At 47.0% G+C, this 21,614-nt stretch overlaps 1 protein-coding gene across 2 annotated transcripts; it reads right to left on the bottom strand.

Annotated features, from left to right (window-relative positions):
• Positions 1-3,750: 3,750 nt before the first annotated feature.
• On the bottom strand, positions 3,751-19,652 carry smg7 (SMG7 nonsense mediated mRNA decay factor). 2 transcript variants are annotated; one of them, XM_035169656.2, is made up of 23 exons: positions 19,514-19,652; positions 18,758-18,789; positions 16,668-16,785; positions 16,413-16,545; positions 15,818-15,989; positions 15,384-15,455; positions 14,296-14,446; positions 14,070-14,205; positions 13,014-13,176; positions 12,765-12,924; positions 12,577-12,647; positions 12,020-12,080; positions 11,822-11,941; positions 10,607-11,030; positions 10,390-10,531; positions 9,640-10,043; positions 9,095-9,442; positions 8,769-8,915; positions 8,396-8,482; positions 7,302-7,452; positions 7,048-7,218; positions 6,796-6,956; positions 3,751-6,549 (listed from the first exon to the last, which is right to left on the bottom strand). In XM_035169656.2, the coding sequence occupies exons 1-23, from the start codon at positions 19,537-19,539 to the stop codon at positions 6,436-6,438; spliced, it is 3,564 nt and encodes a 1,187-aa protein (XP_035025547.1). In that variant the 5' UTR covers positions 19,540-19,652; the 3' UTR covers positions 3,751-6,435. The 2 variants fall into 2 exon arrangements, with proteins under 2 accessions (XP_035025547.1, XP_035025548.1); XM_035169657.2 differs by lacking the exon at positions 8,769-8,915.
• Positions 19,653-21,614: the final 1,962 nt, after the last annotated feature.

The raw sequence follows: 21,614 nt of genomic DNA on the forward strand, positions 1-21,614 counted from the left end.
TTCAGGAACAATTTACCACAGTAATCACTCCAAGGCTGAATAGTACACAGATGAAGCTTGTTACTTTAGCTCCAGAAACAACTAAGAGTGTTCATACATCAACTCAGGCTACTACTCTAGCTATGACTTTGAAGGGGATGAATGCTACAACAGTGACGACATCTTTGACGTCTCGACATTTGTAAATGTGACGCAGACATCTGACATGACACCTTTGACATTTAAGGATGTGGTTAATGTAACCCAGAAGCTAATGTTAAAGATAGAGCCTAGGGTGAACAGTAGTAATGAGATTGTTGGAGTTAGAGAACAGATGATGGAAGAGAATGATGCAGATTCATCTGTGACAGCTCAGAGGACTATTTCAGACGTAGATAATTACTTTTTTGACTCTGATCAGACACCAGAACATATGACTGATCAATACCATACATTACAAAAGAGAGAAACTAAATGGAAGGCGTTTGGGTTTGATCCTTCAGTATTACAAATTGCAGACCCATGGGCAAGTAGGAACTTATGGTTCCAGCAATTAACGCATTCCGTAAGATCGGTTACGAATTGGAATGGTCCATGTGTGGTAAAGGTTCCATCGCCGAACTCATGGCCTTCAATTTTAGAGACTGTACCAGACCCACTAACCGCTATATGCCAAAGTTATGCACTATCGTGGCTGTTGTATCAGCAGCAGTCAGCAGAAGATATAGTGATGGCTTGGTCAGTACATCTGTTTAGGCCTAGATCTACTTGTTCTTGGTTGGGGGAATTACCATATGTAAATTTACTTGATCAGCATGAAAATATCAAAACGGCGGTCCCTGATATAATGGAAGTGACATCAGTGAGAGCTACCAGCTGTTTTTGTTCAAATAATACTCATGATGGGCCGGGAATGTTTATGGGGATATCAGATTGTGACGAATATATGATGGACTTGGGTAAGCGTGGACATAAGATGAGTAATGATTCGTATGAAGTAACTTTTGATGTACCACATCAGAGACAGAATATAACTTTAAGGGTGCAGATCCAAAGTTTGCCTGGGAATGTGACTATAGGGAATTTCAAGGATATTTGGTGGGTTTGTGGTGATAAGGCATATATATTTCTACCGTATGGGTGGACAGGATGCTGTTATATGGCAACGTTGAAACTCCCATATGAGGTTTTTACTATGCAGAAGGGAAAAGGGCCAGATGAGGTCCAATCTAATGTCGTTTCCGGAAGTAGGAAGAAACGGGAGATGGCACAGTTTAACAATTTGGAATCGTACCATTGGAGAATAAGTCTAGCAGAGAAGTGGGCTATAGGATTATTTCCATGGTATGGGGTGACATTCTTGGCAGATCACATTGATAATATTACCTATACCCTACAGGGTTTGCAAACGCAACCATAAAGGTTTGAATATTTGTCAAATACTGAGAAAAGCCACAGACTGACGTTGCTAAAACATGACATGGCTCTTGACTATATTTTGGCCAAACAAGGTGGCCTATGTGTGGCTTTGAACTTAACTGGGAATGCTTGCTATACTTTGATTCCTGATAGTTCTGATAATATGACTAGTGTTATAGATGCATTGAAGCTTATAAGGGATGCGTTTGGCCCGTCGGAAAACGCTGGATGGTCTGCAAATGCTTGGTTGCAAGACAAATTAGGGCCAGTAGGAGCAGTGTTAGTTCAGGTTTTGGCAGCACTTGTTCTAACGTTGAGTGTGATGTTTTGTTTTTGTACGCTGTTGTTGACCTTTGCGAAGGTTATGATATTGAGATGGGTTGGAGTTGTGATGCCCGGTGATCAAACTCAGATGCCATTATTATTTGGTGCTGACACGGACGTTGATGAGGACGACGTGATAAGGGTGGATGTATATCCATTTTGAATATCTGATGTTATTATAATCCTAACATTTACCTCTGTTATTGCTTAGTTATTTTGTAGTTTCTTCTTATATTAGAGGTGTGTGTACAGGGGGGAAATGGACAATATGACTTATAATTTCACATTTACTTAAAGAGTGTTAATCTATATTTGATGTTTGATTTGTATCTGTTTTGTATGCAAAAGATACTGGTTTTCTTTTCTTTCATTCTAGAACATATTGGGGGAAGACCACTGTGAGGGTGGTTGATTGTTCAGGGACTCCGATGTGTTGAATGGATTCAGACACTTCAAACAGAACAATACGAATGGACTGAAGGACTCTGAACAAGGACGTATGATACGATATCCAGATTCAACACGTCATCGATACTACAACTGAGAATCAATGCTGCTGAGAAACTACAGTGTTATACATTCTTATGTTTTCTCTTATATATTGCATGAGTAATATTAAAATTGAACTATATTCTCTGTGTGTTAATTGCTAGGAAAATGATGTTTTCTGTTATTGGGTAAATATACTGGGACCTCAGATGTTTTCTTTTTCTTGGTGTTTAGGGATAGAGGGGCTAGGCAGGAAAAGGTCCGTTGGAAGGTGCGATGGGTCGACCAGCCTGACTTTGGACATTTGTTTTGTTTTGATTTGCTGAGGGTTCCATATGTATTTGCTTAAATCATTTCCTTACACAATTTGCTAAAATTCCTAATTTCATTGGTATGGAGTACTATGTATGGTCGCCTAGGCAGAGGGGCCGTGAGAGAATTTTCCCGTCTAGTTTGTTTGATGGATATTTCAGGAAAGATAGCTGCCTGATGGGTTTTTCACTCTCACTTTTACGCTCCATACAGTTGCTTTATTATTACAATTATGTTACAGGACGGATTGTTATTTTTGTCATGATTATACACCTGTATGTTTTATTCTTTTGTTCTTTCGAGACTTTGTGAAGTCTCGAAGGGGGGAAATATGTGGTGTATTTAGTTAACATGGATCATTTTGACACGTGTGTAAAACATAATGACATGTTTACAGCTAGCGGCGCCTGGTTTCTGGACTCTCAGACTCCCTAAGTGTTATTACAATATGTTACTTGTTAGTTATCTCTTCCTGAGAATGCTCTTTGACCTGTTAGGTGGAGAGGTTCCCATCTTCAAGTAGGAAGCATGTTTCGAATTAGATGCCCCTATGTATGATGTCATTTTATCTCTAGTTTTGGGCGTAAACAAGTTCCCTATATGAATGCTTGTCCGGCACCGGCGACTGAGACTTCTGAATTGGCCGAGAACGTCTCCGGGTATACCTAGGTACCCGTCCTGACCTGTAACTTCTGTGTAATAAACCTTATTATACAAGCAAGAACAGTGTCCGCGGAGATTCCTTCATCATCATCTTCAACATCACTGCTGCTTAAAATATACGACACAGACGTCACCTTTTGTTTGGTTTTCTTCAAACCACTAGGTGTCACCACTGTGAGCTGTTGACCAATCACAACAGAGCAGAGCAGCTGACCAATTAGAGCAGACTTTATCAGGAGGGGGGGGTCTTAAAGAGACAGAGGCTGAAGAGAGGAGCTGCAGCGACGGTCTGAGAAACATTAAAGCATGAAAACATTTCACAACTAATTCATATCATCAACATGAAGATAAACAGAAAATGTTTCCTTTAATAAACAACGTGTGTTCTGTCAGAAATGATATCTTCTTGAGGTTTACTGGTGGTTGACAAATCGGTTCATTATCGCCACCAGCTGGTAGAGAGGGTGAACTCCACTGGGTTGTGAGGATGAACTGGTTCTTCAGCTTTGTAGAAGTGAATCTTTCTTCCAGCTGAAAACAGATCAGATAAACACGGAGACGGTGTCGAGGAGAACATAGTTCACGTTTATTTAAAGGCTCATTCCACCAATTCTGAAAGTCTACAGAGTCAAATGTTTCCCATTAACACATCAGCGCTGACCAATGAGGAGCAGCCGCCCTGACGCTGCCCGAACATCTCACACAGCGGAATGTCATCGCCGCATCAGAGTCCATTTAGAAAAAGGAAAAACACGCCAAAGGAGACCGAAGCCGTCGAGCTGCGAGTGAGACGCTTCATCCACATTCAACTTTTTATTTTATTAATGCAACATGAAACTATCACAGAAAACAGACATGTTTGTGACGTCTGCCTGAATTAAACCTCCATGGTCTTTACACTGCAGCAGCCTAAAGCCTGAAGGGGGCGCTAGAGCCTCAGTGTCCCACTGGCCAGCTGTCACTCAATGCTTCCTGATTGGCTCTAAAAGAACCAGGACTGATGCCATGTAAACACTCGACAAGGTAGAACCCACAGAAAGAAAAAACCCAAACTGTCACAACACGAACCGCAGAACCAGAGGAACCGCAGAACCACAGATCCAGGGGACCACAGAAACCAGAGGAACCACAGGAGCCACAGATCCAGAGGAGCCACAGATCCAGAGGAGCCACAGATCCAGGAGCCACAGATCCAGAGGAACCGCAGATCCAGAGGAGCCACAGATCCAGGAGCCACAGATCCAGAGGAACCGCAGATCCAGGAGCCACAGATCCAGAGGGACCGCAGATCCATAGGAACCACAGGAGCCACAGATCCAGAGGAACCGCAGATCCAGGAACCACAGATCCAGAGGGACCAGATCCAGAGGGACCACAGAAACCAGAGGAACCACAGGAGCCACAGATCCAGAGGAGCCACAGATCCAGAGGAACCGCAGATTTAGGAGCCACAGATCCAGAGGGACCACAGAAACCAGAGGAACCACAGGAGCCACAGATCCAGAGGAGCCACAGATCCAGAGGAACCGCAGATTCAGGAGTCACAGATCCAGAGGGACTGCAGATCCAGAGGGACCACAGAAACCAGAGGAACCACAGAACCAGAGGAACCACAGGAGCCACAGAACCAGAGGAACCACAGAAACCAGAGGAGCCACAGAACCAGAGGAGCCACAGAAACCAGAGGAGCCACAGAACCAGAGGAACTCAAGATCCTCAGGAACTTTCCATTTGGTTCTTGGGCTAAATGAAAATCGGACGTGATAGAGCAGGAAGTCTCAGGTGGAACTTTGGTTCCCTGATCGTTGAGTCATCAGCAGAACAATAATCAATTACATTGATAGTTTTTATTTCGGTACTAAATGTTCGTCCAGTTTCTTTCTCTGAACTCAATTTATGATTCGACCAAACTGCGCTTTGAACTGTTCTAAACAGAGAATAAAGAACAGATGACTCATCAACTTCCTGGTTCATCAAACAACAACCAGGAGATGAAGCATGAGACAACAATCACTGGTTCCTGGTTCCGTCTCTGAAGAAGCTTCGAGTTCGGTTCCTGTGACTTTGAGGTTTTACAAGAAGAAGCTTCAGCGGCAAAAAAAATAAATCAGAGCAGCTGTAACTAAAGATGAAAAACTGATGAATCGAGATTTCAGAGTCTCTCCCCCCCTCCCGTCAGACGATGAACAGAAACATTAGAAGCAGGTTAGTTACTGACGGAATCGAGCAGTTTCATTAAAGAAGTAACAGGAAGAAGAAGTTAAAAGACAAAGCTGCGTTCACGTCACAGCGTGAAGCTAAAACTGCTACAAACAAATCACTAAATACTCAGTTTTTTTTCATATCTGTAAATCTCTAACGATGATACGATCCCTAACACTGACGGGGTCTCGTGTTCTTAGCCCCTCCTCCCTTTTACTGACGAAGTCGTCCTCTCGGGCGTCGCGGCTCTTCTCTCAAAAAGGTCGCACAAAGTCTGTCCAGGTGAGGGACACCCCCGTCGTCACAAAGCACCGTCTAGTCCTCGTTCTCACAACACGGCTAAGAGACAAGACCCGTTTAAAGTCCAACTATGGCAATATATATTTATTTATATATTTATATAGCTGTAACCCTTTTCCTTCCTTCATTCGACCAATCAGCTGCAGAGTACCCTCATCCTCTTCCTCCTCCACAGTAATGAAAATGAACGGAGAAAGCAGAAAGTCCAGTCTGTTATTTTGTCTCCCGCTGCTTCACCTGACCCCCCCCCCCGAACCGGACCACCACACCGTCCTCGCTCTCCCACAGCACCTCGCTTCAGTCTGCGGCAGCAGAGACGCTAAAAACGGGCGCTCTGTCAGGACCGAGCAGACGTCCAGGTGGTGGCATCCTTTTCTAGTTGTGGAGAAAGCAGTTCTTCTGGGGCAGTGGTGGTGGTGGGGGGGGGGTTGTGTTCCTCAATGTTCAGATTTCCGCGGGTTGAAGGAAACCCGGCAGTGGCGTGGCGCGTGGCACCATGGTTGAAGAGACCCCGCGCCCTCCGATCCAGGAGGGGGGTCACCGCTCCTCGACGGCCGAGGGGGTGGGGGTGGTGTTTCAGCCTCGTCGGGGGGGCGTGTCACCTCCCCGGCCTCCACCGTTTCTCACCGGTTTAATTTTCCATTTTAGTCGGAGCTTGTCTTCGTCAAACTTTAGTTTTTTTTCCTCCCGTTTCTCCTGGCGGTGGTTGTTTTTACATCCGGACACAAAGCGCCGCCCGGCTGCCGTTCAGTGAGGCGGGTTCATGGCGCCGTGACCTCGCTGCTGCTTCTGTTTCTGCTGCAGGAGGAGCTGCTCCAGCGCCGACGGGCCCGGCTGCATCATGGAGCTGGACCAGATGGACTGCAGAGAGAGCACAGCATCAGAGATCTGAAGGGAGCAGCAGCTGTGACGTGTTCTCACATGTGGACAACGTGTCGTCATGTGAGAACAGCATCAATCTTTGTAAAGTCTGAAACTCAAGTTGAGTAAATTTAAAAACTTAATAACAAATTATAAAAGCCAAAGACAATAAAGTTTAAAAAGTATTGATTTAGATAAAACTGCATCAGCTGTTACAGTCACATGACGTTCTCATTAACCAGCGACCTTGAGGCTGTCGAGCAGCACAGTGGAAGACGACTCCTCCATTGGAGACTCCTGATTGGTCCAGGAGCTGCCGGTCGGTCCGCTCTGGTGCCAGCTGGTGTCTGAAGCTGCAGAGGACGCAGCAGCCGGCAGGTAGTCCAGACCGAAGCCGCTGACGGCTCCTGGAAAACAACGATACAACATTCCTTCGTAAAAAACTCTTCATTAGGTTTCATCTGCGTTTTCTAAATCTAGACCCCGCCCCTCCCTCACCGGTCTTGTCGGCCTTCCAGCGGTCCACTACCCGGCGGTCGCGGCTGTCCGGAGTGCCGATGGGCCCGAAGTTAGAGAAGGGCATAGCTCCGTGGTTGTGTGTTGGGGGGGAGGACGGCAGGCTGCTGGGGTTGGAGGAGTGAGGGGATTGGCTGGCCGGGGTGGAGTGGTCTGCCAATGAGAAAACAGCTTCCATCAGAGACGGGTCCATCAAAGTCTTCGTCTTAATTTGAGTCTTTACAGCTGAGACGTACCTGAGCTGGCAGGGAGGGAGGGGGACCACGGAGTCCCTTCAAACAGGGAGTAGAGGGACGGCTCCTGGTGCATCATGGGAGCGTCGGGCTTGGAGCTGGGCGGCAGCGTCTTGCCGTACGCCTGACTGAAGATGCTGTTCTGGTTGTACTCCTGATCACATGAGGACAGAAACGTGATCAGCAGCTGATTGTTATTGATCAAATGTCTGTTTGTGAATGAACTGTGATTAAGTGACGATGCAGCGGTTTCTCATATTAACATGTTTTCACGGTCTGAGTATCATCTACTCTGCCCTCTGGTGGATGAACTGGGATACTGCCACACTCAGTTCCATTCGTGTGGTTTAAAGTTTTTATTCAAACCTACAGAGATTAGTTTGAAACACAATGATCCACATCTGTGCAAGAACCAAAAAACCAACAACACTGGAGCCTACATTTCCCATAATGCAACGAGTTAGGCCCTCCTCATCACTTAGCAGCCGTTTCTCTGTGAACATTCAGGAGCAGTCGTCCACCGTGTCGTCCACCGTGTCGTCCCACCGTGTCGTCCACCGTGCAGCATGTGACATGACGCCCCTTCGTCAGCTGCGGTTCTGAAGCCTCAGTTTGCCTTGTACTCCAGCGCCATCTTGAATTTTAGAAACCATTTTAGGAGGAAGGGGGTGGAGCCTGACTGAGAGCTCGAGGACACTGCCCGCCCACCTACACCTGCCCCCTGCACCCATTGGACGGTGCTAGCTGTCAATCACACTGTGGTATCCCCCCCCCCCCAACACATCCGGTGCTTTATGGTCTGTTTGACTCTAAATGATCATAATTCACTAAATGAACATCAGCTGTTTGAAGAAGACTTGAAACTAGAGACTGAGACAGAAACTCCTGAATGTTTCCTGACGTTATAAAGTGAGAAGTCACTTTCTATAGACTTCTATAGAAACTACCAGAGGAGTCGCCCCCTGCTGGTCAGTACACAGAAGACAGGTTTCAGGCACGTCTGCATTGGCTTCACTTCCTGGACCCAGAGTCTACGTCTGTTTTTATGGTTGTGACACAGACAGGAACAAAAGTGAATCATGTCTCTTTGGTCTCACCTGCATGGGGAAACCAGAGATGGGCAGAAGAGAAGACGATTGGCTGATGACCTCGGGGCCGCTCTCCATCCTGGTCTGGTTGGACAGCTGCAGAGACGAGGGACAGACATGATGAGAGAGACGGAGTCTAACCTGTGACGGTCTGAGGTTTACTGAGCTGAACCATGTTCACACAGTTGTTTAACATTAAAAGCCCTCGTTGTTCTGAGGAGAAGTTATGGACGCTGCAGTTTGACACATGAGACGACAAGGTCACATGATCATTCTCATAGATTATGAATACTGGCATAAGAAGTTAGCAGCTGGAGACTGACGAGCAGAGTGTGGCGCTATAGAGCAGGATGGGTCTGTTTGCAGAGGGTCGGGTACATACAAACATGTTTGGTCCAGGAGCAGAACTAAGAGGAGCAGCCAAGGCCTGGAAGAAATCAGGAGGCTTAGAAAAGACGAGCTCCTCCTCCTCCTCAAAATCTGCTAGAGATTTTAACAGGTCAGGAGGCAGGAGAGGCGAGCTCTTGTCCTGGTGAGAGGAAGAGGAGGAGAAGAAGGAGAGGAAGAAGAAAAAGGAAAGTGGAGGTGAAAGAAAGGCAAGTGAGTGAGACAGAGGTGAAAAGAAGGAAATTACAGAGGTCAGCATAGAGACAGAAAAGCATGAGGACAGGACCACCTCCTCCAAACAGGTCCCAGAGAGCTGCTCACCTCAAAGGGGGGCCCCCGGGGCCCGGTGGAGCCGTCCTGCTCTGAGCAGATACCACCCGGTGGGGGCCTCTTCATCCTGTCTGCCATCACGGCAAGGCCGTCCCCCATCCTGTAGGATGGCTCCCAGTAGAAGTCCTGCATCTTGGCGTCGGGGAACTTGATCTTCTTGTCCATGTTGGACAGCTGTGGCTGCAGCTGGTGCTCGTACAGTTTGAGAGGATCCGGAGACGCCATGAAGAACGTCTGTGACGGCTGCTGCTTCATGGACATCTGCATGGGATTCATCTTCTGCAGTGCCGCCTGTGCCTGGTTCCATATCTGAGCCGGCTGGTCCTGGACCTGCATGTACTGAGACCAGACACAACCAGGGTCAGGGGTTCTGTCTACTTATCACCACTAGAGGTCAGTCTGTTTTTATAAAGGTTTGAATATATTAAAAGATGCACCACACACACTAACACGCACAAACGATCTGTGCTAGGTTGGCGTTTGAAAGTTAACACTGAGGTGGAAACAGGAAGTTGTTTTGTGTTTTGTGGCCTGACCTGTTGCAGTCCTGGGAGGTGAGGCGGACTCTTCCCGATCCCGACCTGCTGGACCGGTCTGGTGGGAGACTGCTGCTGCTGGCTCATCGTCTGCACCTGCAGCTGGACAGACTGCTGCAAAGCCTGCTGGGAGGGCGGCTGGGACAGGGGCTGCTGACCCTGGGAGGGGCTCTGGTTCATGGACCCAGGGCCCTGACCCGGCCCTGGACCGGAGGGCCTCTGCTGACTGTAGGGAATGTGGGACTGCTTTCCGGCCTGAACCTGTGTGCCAGCCTGAGTGTGGGCAGCTGGCTGGAGGAACGGTCCGGGGACGGACACGCCGGTGGAGAAGGTGAAGCCCGGATTCACCTGGAGCCCTGGGAACGCCACCGGAGGAGGGATCACGTAGGCTGAGGGCGGGAAACCTGCAGAGGAACCAAGCAGGAGCAGAATTGACACCAACTTTTCTCTTGTCGCTGACAAGAGAAAAATAAAATTAATTGATCTCACCAATGTCTGAAAATCATTACATATCATTTAGCTTTTATCCAAAGCGATTTACAAAAAGTGCATCAACCATCAGGGTACAAACCCAGAACAAGAAGAATCCGGCATCAGAAATCACATGAAGAATAAAACAGTACAATCATTCAGATCTCTGTCTGTATATATACATCTTCATATGTATATATATATATATAAATGTATGTATGTGCGTGTGTATACAGTGCATATAAATAATAATACACAATATATTGGGTATATATATACCGGGTCTGCTGGGCAGGGGGGGGAAGGCTCCAGGATGATGGATGGGGATGAACTGGGAGGAGCAGGTGGTTTGAGTTTGAGTGACAGGAGTCTTCTTCACCTCGGACACCGGAGTCTTCCTCAGCTCCGTCTGAGCCTTCACCTGAGACATAGGAAACGAGTCAAACACGTCATGTGCTGCGTCGCCGCTGAGCTGCTCAGGATGAAGCTTCTCTACCTGTTTTACGGCCTCAGTCGTTTTCTCGTGGCCGGTTTTCTTCAGCTCGCTCTTCCTCTTCCCGTCCCTCTTTAGCTCTCCTTTCCCAGCAGCCCCGTTGCCTTTACCGAAGTCTCTGCGCTCTTTGCCGCCGTCCTTCTGATGAGGGTTCCGCATCATTTCGCGGCTCTGCTCTCGGGGTTTGATGTTCTCCTTGAAGGTGACGACGGGTCTGTCACTACTGTCAGGCCACGAGCTCTGCGTCTTCCCCGCCGACAGCACCGACTTCAGGCCGGAGTTTCCGCCGTCGTTAGGCATCTGTTCGCCGTTTGACGACTCCTGCAGCACCGGTGCCTCCCTCTCTTGCGGCTCCTCGATGGCCTGCTCTGGAATGTCAGTGATGAACAGGAGGAGACCGTCCTCACTCACTCTGCACTGAATCAGCCTGTAGAGGAGACAGAGAGAACGTGCTGAGGTCAAACTTTTACTTCATCGTCTCTTTCTCTTCATAACTTTCATGGTTACACCGTCAGTAACGCAGAGAGTAGTCATGTGATCAGTTTAAAATAACATGTATAAGAAAATGTGAGAAGCTGCAACAGTGACGAGAAGTTTCACATCAGGTTTGAAAACTAGAATCACTGTCCTGTGGTTTATTCCACTGCTAACCAGTTACAGTGTCACACACGCTCCTGACATGTTACATTCACAATTTGAGGTCACTGTGACCTTTGACCACCCAAATCTAATCTTTTAATCCATGAGTCTAAATGAATGATTGAACCAAATTTGAAGAAATGCCCTCCTGGCCTTCCGGTGACACAAGAATGGGACGGAGGGACAACATGAACACATAATGCCTCCAACCACTGGGTGTCGCCAGCGCGGAGACATAAAAACCCTCAGGATTTAAACAGTAGCAACTCTGTGTTTGTATTATTAATCAGAAAATTATTTTCTTAATTTAAGTGGAAAAAATGTCAACGACTTTCGGTTTAAATGACGTCAAAAAGAAAATAAGAGAAAGAATTTTCTATTGTCTTTGTTTGACTTTCTGTTCATAAACGTGATAAACGTGATTTTGCTCAGCTTCCCTCGCCGTGTACGTTCTGATCATGTAACGATCTGCTTTGTTAATGAAGAGCTTCATAAACTGACTGCAGAGCGCGACCTGCTGGGTTCTCTGTGCTCCTGCAGTGTGAATGCTGTCAGATGCAGCCACACACCAACACTCACCCTGGCTGGTTGTCTGCCACCCATTTACCCAGACTGATGAGTCTCTGGTGTCGAGTGTGGACCGGCGGGCCGTCTCTGTCCACCAGGATTCCCTGATGACCTTTGGTGAAGTCCAGAGACCTGAAACAGAAACAGAAGTCAGCTCAGACACAGAGCGACCAAACACTCTCTCACTCAAAGACGGAGGCGACTCTGTACCTCAGAGCCGGCCGGAGAGCCAAGAAACCCTGCAGCTCAAACTCCTCTGGCAGGGGAGTGACTGTGGAGAAAACAAACACACCTTCAGGGACGACATCTGAGAGTCTCTCATTCAAAAGGAAACATGTTGACACTAAAGTAAAAATTCTGTTTTATCACATTCATTCACCCCAGGGAGCAAATTTAAACCCGATTTTCCTGGGTGTTGATTGTATTTATGTAAAGACGTATGGTCGTTTGTATGGACAGCTGCCACAGCTGAGACCGGTGTCCTGCCTCTCGTGAGCCACTGAAACGTTAGTGGAGAAGAGGGAACTGATGGAGTTCACAGTGACAGGTTTCAGAGCCGCTGCCCAGGAGAGACACTCACTTATCATATCGTGACATCCCTACTCAGACACAAAGTTGTTTGTTCCTGGATCATTGTTCTTCATCTTAACGCTGACTGTAACGTCGGCAGGACTCAGATCAGAGCACCAATCGACCAGTGAACTCCATCAAGAACCTGATCAATACCTGTTGGTCTGCATATGGATCAACAGCAGCAGGTGTCCTACCTGAGGAACAGGACACGTCGTACTCTTGGGGCTGGAAACTGTTGAGGATGGAGACGAGCCAGGGCCAAACACTGAGGGACAGGAGGAGGAAGACGAGATCAAGCTTCAGCACAGAACGAATCAAACCACAGAGACGACAAATGTTCCACCTCCGTGTTGGGTTAGTGACGGAGCGGCGATGGACTTACTGCTGCCTCTGGTCGACTGCGGCCTCGTGGAAGACGCTGGGTTTCAGTTTAAGCCAGTCCAGGGAAACTTTGATGGCCGGCAGAGGACACTCCCCCATGATGTCCTCCCCCCTGGTCTTGTTGAGCAGAACACGGCTGCACATGACGCCCAGGAAGGACACTGAGGACACAGGAAGTGACATCAGACACCAGGAAGCACCCAATCAATCAGATTCAGAAGGAGCAGCGTTCTGACAGAGTGATTCTTACTGAAGAGTCCGAGCAGCTGGAACCAGCTGATCTGCTGCTCGCTGCTGTAGGCCGGCTCGCTGCCGTCACACGTCAGGTCTCTGAGGTGGTGGAGCTCAAACAGGTTGATGACTGTGATGTGGACCAGCTGCTGAGAACTGAAGGCTTTCTGCAGGATCAGCCTCTGCACACACAGACACACAAACACAAGCCAGGTGACTTCTCCACACTGAGAACTTCTCAGTGTGCCCCATTTATTTACATGTCACTAACTTTGTGTTTTTTCTCCCATAGATTCTTTCTCTCATATTTCGCAGGTATCTCTGACTTTACTGCTGCAGGATGCAGATGACCACAATAATTATCATTATATGAACTGTTGCTGCTGTCATTAACAACATCTTTACATTTACAATTATCACTCTTATTGTTTTCATTATAATAATAAGCTCTGATAAGTCTGTCAGAGCTGAAATATGATGGTTACACAACTGCTCCTGGTCTCCCACAATTTGTGTGTGTGTGTGTGTGTGTGTGTGTGTGTGTGTGTGTGTGAGGTTCACGATGCTGGACTCACTTGTACGTGTGAACACCTGACGGAAGGTGTGGCTGACGCTTGGTGCCGATGCTAACTATCAGTTTCCTGCTTCTCTTTCATATTACCCTGATTTGATTGGTTGCCTCCAGTCACAGCTTCTGCCTCACACAGCACGAGCTGACCCACAATGCAGTTCAGTAACAAATGTGAACATTTTCAAAGTGAACGACCAGCGTTTTTGTTTGCGTCAGAAATGTAGAACAACCATCTGACAAAGCGAATGCTGCTTAAACCTGACTAACCATTAGGAACACAGAATGATGCACTGATCAATGTAGTAACAATATCGTCAACCTAATTCCTGTAAATACCACTTAGCTTCACTAATAAATCACAACAGTGATGTTTTATTGTTTCATTCTATAAATGTGAGTTGGTTTTCATCAAACTTGATGTCACGTTTTGTTGGAGCCGTCGCTCAGAGTGATTCACAGTAAAGTTACAGGACGACACAAACCCCAGACTGTCGGCATCATTACCTGAAACTGCTCCTCCAGTTTCTCCCTCAGAGCGTCCACTTTGTCCAGACTCTTACTCAGGTAGACATGACCGTGAAACTTGATGAAGGCCTTGATGAAATCTGACACACTCCACTTGGTTTTCCCCTCTTCACGACTACAGAGACAAAGAAGAGAAAACACCCGAGACGTTTCAGGCTGAGTTCAGGTCCTCGTCGGTCAAAGTGTGTGCGTGCGGTGCAGTTACCTCTCCAGGGCCTTGGACAGGGCCTTCTGCAGGTTGGTGGAGGCTGCTGGGAAGGGGAACTTGACTGCGATACTGCGGCAGTAGTAGAAGATGGTGGTGAGGTGGTCTCCTTTAGAAGAGGCCAGGATGGCCAGCTGGTTGTAGGGCTGACCTGCAGCAGACAAAAAGCAGCTTCACTTCACTATAAACATGGCCGCTGAAGAAAACCTGCTTCAAGCTCCAGAAAAGTTCACATTTCTACTTTTAGAACAGGTCTGACTTTGTGCAGAACCGATGACCGAAACAAGCTCAGTGAGTTTTACTTGAAACAATAAAACCAAAATAGTTTATGCTATGAGATGTCTGTTTTTTGTTGATGTGACATTTGATAAATCAGATATAAAACTTTGGTTTGGACTTTTAAGTATCTCGAATGAGGGGAATACGGGGCCTGAGACGGGTGGGGTCAGCCTTAGAGACAAGGTGTCCTCTCCCTCGGGCTGTGGAGATGTCCGTGGTCCCTGCGTCTGTAGCCTGGCGGAATGTTTTCTATAAAACCATGTTGATGGAATGGAAATGATTCTTTTCAATTGTTTCCAGTGTCTGCACAGACCACTCTCTGTACGGCGTCTATAGCAGTGAAACCAAAGCAGAAAGCCTATAACACCGTATACTTAAGCATTTGTATATTTATCACAGGTCATCGCAACATTCAACAATGGCATCACATCGTGCAGCTCTAGAGGACAGTGGTTCGGGCATCGAGTCAGGATCCTCCTTGGTGCCTTCCATTGGAGGTCACTGGGCACCCTGAACCAGGAGACCACAGAGTAGATCCAGAACTCATTGGAGGGACTACACATCCCATCAGGCCTGGGAACGCCTCAGGATCCACCAGAAAGAGCTGGGAAACTGTTGCTGGGGAGAGGGACGTCTGAAATAACTTGGCCAGTTACCTCTTCAGTGACCAGAGCCCAGATCAGGGGAAGACACTGGATGGATGGTTTCAGATAAGCCCACCCACCTCCTCAGTGTATCCAATAAGACTGTAAGATAGCCATAAGCCTAGCTTAGCACAGAGCACTAGAAGGAGGGAGGTACCGACTCACCGTTTGATGGAACCAGCTGAGCTGCGTGTCGGTAGTATGACTCCGCCTGGCTGGTCTGGTTACGGTAACGGGCTGAAACACAGAAACACAAAATGAAACATGACATTGGAGTGTTTACTATTAGCCTAGTGGAAGATTGTTTCTATAAAGGACTTGTAAACTAATCTGTCCTGTTCACTGTGATAATATCAGAGCAGAGATGATCGATGATCAGTTGATTGACAGAAAATGAATCTGATTCACATACAACTACAGATGTTTCTGTAACATTTTAACTTCCTGATTCTGACACTTGGACATTCACTTTTATAACGTATTTTAACTGCTGTATGCTACTAACCCTGTGTATGATATTGGCTGATACACAAATGGCTGATGGATCGAACATGTCTACCTTGAGCTCAGAGAGTTTTCAAAGTGTGGAGGTTTCTCACCGATGTCTCCGAGGTGGACGAGGCAGTGCTGGCAGATGTAGGAGCAGGAGCTGGGCTGGGGGCTGACGATGCCGCTGGTGTTGCTCTGTTTATTGCTGATGATGCCGAGCTGAGACGATTTGACGCGACACGGCAGGTCCACGTTAAAGACAGTGCACAGCTCCTGCAGTAACTGAGACACCGGAGGAAGAGCAGGCGTCTTTTAAACACAAACCAACTTCTGAACCAAACAAGGTGTGAAAGAGTCTTAAATCCTAAAGTCTAAGGAGCTTTGAGAGCTGAAGGAGGTAGAAGCTCATTTTCAGAGGAAACACTGAAAAAACAGAGCATGTGTTCTTCCTCTCTGCCTTGTTCTGATTGTGCTGTTACAAGTTTATCTGCATTTTAGTCACGTCCAGTTAAAATTAACTCCTTATTTTTATCATTCTGAAGTATTTTCCAGCAGAGTTGTTGTTCTGAGCAGCATGATCCAACACTACAAAGATAGATTTTATTCTAAATTCTAAAAGAATCCTGAAAACTCATTCCAGGTTACGTGAAGGTCATTTAGTTTACACAGGGTAGGATGGACTTCTGAGAGCCACCGGACTCGTACCTGTGTGTAGAAGCCACTTGCTGCCTCCAGAAACAGCGACAGGTTGGCCTGGACCTCACTGCGGTTGGGGTTGGCTCGGTTCTTGGCCTGGCTCTGCAGGGTGGTGATCTGGTTCTTAAACGCATGATTCCACCTGCAGGGAGACACAGGAGTGAGACGACAGGGAGACAGAGGTTCCCTGTCTCCCTGTCGTAACTCTAAACTAACTGCAGGTTTCTCTGGGATGTGTGGGGGAGTGGAGGCCGAGCCGCTTACAGGTCTTGCTCCACCTTCTTGTCCAGAGCGTACTCCAGGTCAGTCACCAGCATCTTCTGGTACAGGTCCTGCAGGGCCTGCCGAGACGTCCACACCTCTGCCGCCCCCAGCTTAGAATCTACACAACAGAGTAGAGAGGTGGGAACACTGGTGTAAATCCGCTGGAGGAACAGCGGGGACAACGCTGGGCCTGGATACTGACCCTGGGTTCAAAGCTCAGAAAATCAAATGTCACTCATTGTTTGATCTGATCATTTCTCTGCTTTTAGACAAAGTTCATGCACAAATATTGAGAAAATATTAAATATTTGAAAAAGTTTGACTTGTTTTGTGTAATAACTGGTCCATTAATAGAAATCTTGTTAAGTGTCGAAACTCAGATGCAGCGTCTGCACTAGAATCTAATGAGTTGAAACAAGACAGCTGCATGGATCAACTCCAGTAAACCTGTTGAAGGATAATTTATGGATCAGAGAAGAACTCATTATATTTTTTAAGGGTTATATTTGTTGTTGGTGGAGGTGTTAACTCCACTGAGAAGTTCTAGTTATAGAATCAATATAACTCACTACTCTTGTGATGATGTAAAACTGTTTTCATCTTCAGGTCTGAGCGTCCTGACACAAACCTGGACTCTGCGTGTTCTCACATTTCATAGAGAAAATGATTCATCAAAAAATATTAAGCAGATGAATTAAACAGAAATAACGATCATGTACATCCATCACTCTACTGTGATCGTCTGAAGCTACTCAGCCCTGCTGCATCTGTTACCATGGTGATCTGACCAGATTCAAAGTGAACGGTGATACCAGAACACCAGAGTTAAAGTGGGCGACAGCAGGTTGAGCCAATGTAGTGAGGACAGGTCACCTGAGGACAGGTGCATGTAGTGAGGACAGGTGCATGTAGTGAGGACAGGTACATGTAGTGAGGACAGGTGCATGTAGTGAGGACAGGTACATGTAGTGAGGACAGGTGCATGTAGTGAGGACAGGTGCATGTAGTGAGGACAGGTACATGTAGTGAGGACAGGTGCATGTAGTGAGGACAGGTGCATGTAGTGAGGACAGGTACATGTAGTGAGGACAGGTACATGTAGTGAGGACAGGTACATGTAGTGAGGACAGGTACATGTAGTGAGGACAGGTGCATGTAGTGAGGACAGGTCACCTGAGGACAGGTCACATGTAGTGAGGACAGGTACGTGTAGTGAGGACAGGTACATGTAGTGAGGACAGGTCACCTGAGGACAGGTACATGTAGTGAGGACAGGTGCATGTAGTGAGGACAGGTGCATGTAGTGAGGACAGGTGCATGTAGTGAGGACAGGTGCATGTAGTGAGGACAGGTACATGTAGTGAGGACAGGTGCATGTAGTGAGGACAGGTACATGTAGTGAGGACAGGTCACCTGAGGACAGGTACATGTAGTGAGGACAGGTGCATGTAGTGAGGACAGGTCACCTGAGGACAGGTCACATGTAGTGAGGACAGGTACGTGTAGTGAGGACAGGTACATGTAGTGAGGACAGGTCACCTGAGGACAGGTCACATGTAGTGAGGACAGGTACATGTAGTGAGGACAGGTGCATGTAGTGAGGACAGGTGCATGTAGTGAGGACAGGTACATGTAGTGAGGACAGGTACATGTAGTGAGGACAGGTACATGTAGTGAGGACAGGTACATGTAGTGAAGACAGGTGCATGTAGTGGGGACAGGTACATGTAGTGAGGACAGGTACATGTAGTGAGGACAGGTACATGTAGTGAGGACAGGTACATGTAGTGAGGACAGGTACATGTAGTGAGGACAGGTACATGTAGTGGGGACAGGTGCATGTCGTGAGGACAGGTCACCTGAGGACAGGTCACATGTAGTGAGGACAGGTACATGTAGTGAAGACAGGTGCATGTAGTGGGGACAGGTACATGTAGTGAGGACAGGTACATGTAGTGAGGACAGGTACATGTAGTGAGGACAGGTACATGTAGTGAGGACAGGTACATGTAGTGAGGACAGGTGCATGTCGTGAGGACAGGTCACCTGAGGACAGGTCACATGTAGTGAGGACGTGTGATCATACTGACCTGTCATGTCAGCCTTCAGGGCCTCAGCCTGTCTGTTCACATGTAAGAGAAGAGAGAGAGGTTACACACACACAGACAGACAGAGACACAACCAGAGACAGACTTCCTGATGACTTCATTTATACACTCAACAGATCAGGTCTGTTGCTGTTGAGGCTGGGCTGCTGCCGGGCTCTGACTATCACCTGGATCCAAACTGTGACCAGGCACACAAACAAACCAGCAGTTAGCCGCCCCCAGCACCGCTGGGTAGCACCTGCTCCTGGGACCGGCTGACCCGGCAGATGAACACATGTAGCGGGTTGATATCAGCTCACAAGCCGCCGATCACTCACCAGAACCAACTTTAACACGAAGACACATCTGCTCGCTAATGCTAACCCGACGTGCGCAGAAAGACGCTAGCAGGCTAAAGCTAACTAGCAATAACACACCGACTCGGTCACTGGCGGGTAAACACGCATTTAACCTTAACTTCAGACCAATTAAAGACACCGATCACCAGCGCTACACAGAACCGCACCGACTGGACCCGAACATCCGGCGGGATGTGCGCGAGGAGCCGCACGACGTACCGCCGATTGTTTGTTGATATGAGGAGCTAGCTGCTAGCTGCTAGCTAGCGCCAACATTGAGCTGAGGGGGTGGTCCCCCAACCTGTTAGCTTTAGCGTTAGCCACCAAACAATTCACCTGCCGAATCAAACCCTCCGCGTGCACGTGTCCGGACAGGTGCGCGGACCCGCTCCCACCTTACCTCAGGTACTGGGCACAGAGGGTCATCCTGCCGGGTCACATTCACACAGACACTGGTCCTGGAGCTAACGATGCTAACGCTGCTAACGCTGCTGCTGCTGCCGGCGCCATATTGTTCCAGTCTGACTGACACACACACACACACACACATTAACGCACGCACACACACACACACACACACACATTAACGCACGCACACTAACGCACGCACACTCACACACACATTAACACACTAACACACGCACACTAATCCACACTAACATACACACATTAACACTAACACACATACACACATTAACACTAACACACACATACACACATTAACACTAACACACATTAAAACTAACACACATACACACACACTAATACACACTAACAATCACACACACACACATTAACACTAACACACACACACACACATTAACACACTAATACACGCACACACACACACATACACATACTCACACTAAACCACACACACACACACTAATCCACACTAACAAACACATACACACACACATACACACACTAACACTAACACACACACACACTAATACATGCACACTAACACACACAGAAACACACACACATTAACACTAATACACACTTACACACATTAACACTAACGCACTAACACTAACACACATTAATACACACACACACTAATACACACTAACACACACATACACACATTAACACTAACACTAATACACACTAACACACACACACACATTAACACTAACACACTAACATACACACGCACTAATACACGCTAACACACAGACACACACAAATACACACTAACACTAACAAACACATACACACACACTAATACACACTAACACACATTAACACTAACACACTAAGACACATACACACTAACACAATAACTTTTGAGTTATGTGTACTTTGTTATTTCTCTACATGTTTGAGAAATTTTAATAATTTAACATATGACATAAATCAGATTATTTACATCAGTGAATGTATCAGTAATACTACAACTACTAATATTACGACTAATAATAATAATAACCAACTTCAGTTTTCATCCTGTGGTTTGTTGCTGGTTGTGTCAGACGTGTCTCTTCATCATTTGTTGTATCACAGTGTGTGTGTGTGTGTGTGTGTGCGCGTGTGTGTGTGTCTGTGTGTGTGCGCGTGCGTGCGTGTGTGTCTGTGTGTGTGTGTGTAAATTCCCTCATTAACTGCTCATTATTCCCCTTCTGGAGTTTCAGGTGTAAACAGAGTCAGAGCAGAACACAAGTGAAGTAAGTGATGGATTCTTCAGTGGAAACCAAACAACAGAAAAACACAACCCGCCTCCATCCTGCTCCTGTGATGTCATCAAGTGTCCACGAGCCCCACATTCAAACTCCACTGGACATTTGATTTTCTGAATGTATAATTTATACGTGGCAGTTTGTGACCATCCTTCTGTTTTAACACTGTATGTTGAGCTTCTATGTTGACAGTCTGAAATAAAGATGTTAAAACAAATGAATGAATTAAAAGTTTCCACTCTTAAAGAATAAAAACTTCACGAGGGAGAAAACCACAGAAGAAGACCACCAATCATTTCCTGTCGAGTGCGGAGTTGGCTGTTGCACATGTGCTCGCAGAGGTCCGCCATCTTGTCTGCAGGCAGGTACTCAGGTTCAGCTCCTTTTGATGAACACACGCAGTCCTGCAGAATCCATCTGACATCCAGGTCTCACACCTGAACTGAGCAGATGATGCCTGTGTGTGTGTGTGTGTGTGTGTGTGTGTGTGTGTGTGTGTGTGTGGGGTGTGTTGTGTGTGTGTGTGTGTGGAGGACGAAGGTCACTCTGGATTTAATCACGTGAGTTCTCTGCAGCCGGGCTGTGAGGAGTGTGTGAGACACATGGAGGTGGAAACCAAAGAGCTGATCTCATCCAGGAACACACTCCTGATAAGTTCTGTTAGGATTTTAATAATATAATTAGACACTATAGCCCCGAAAAGGATGGATTTTACGCGCACCATGTTTGTACCTTAACAGAAAGAATGAATGTGTGTGTGTCTGTGAAGATGGCAATGAAACTGAACTCTAAACAAATGCAGTATGTTGGACAGGGGGC

This window comes from Hippoglossus stenolepis, chromosome 11, assembly GCF_022539355.2.
Source record: "Hippoglossus stenolepis isolate QCI-W04-F060 chromosome 11, HSTE1.2, whole genome shotgun sequence".
Taxonomy (NCBI): domain Eukaryota; kingdom Metazoa; phylum Chordata; class Actinopteri; order Pleuronectiformes; family Pleuronectidae; genus Hippoglossus; species Hippoglossus stenolepis.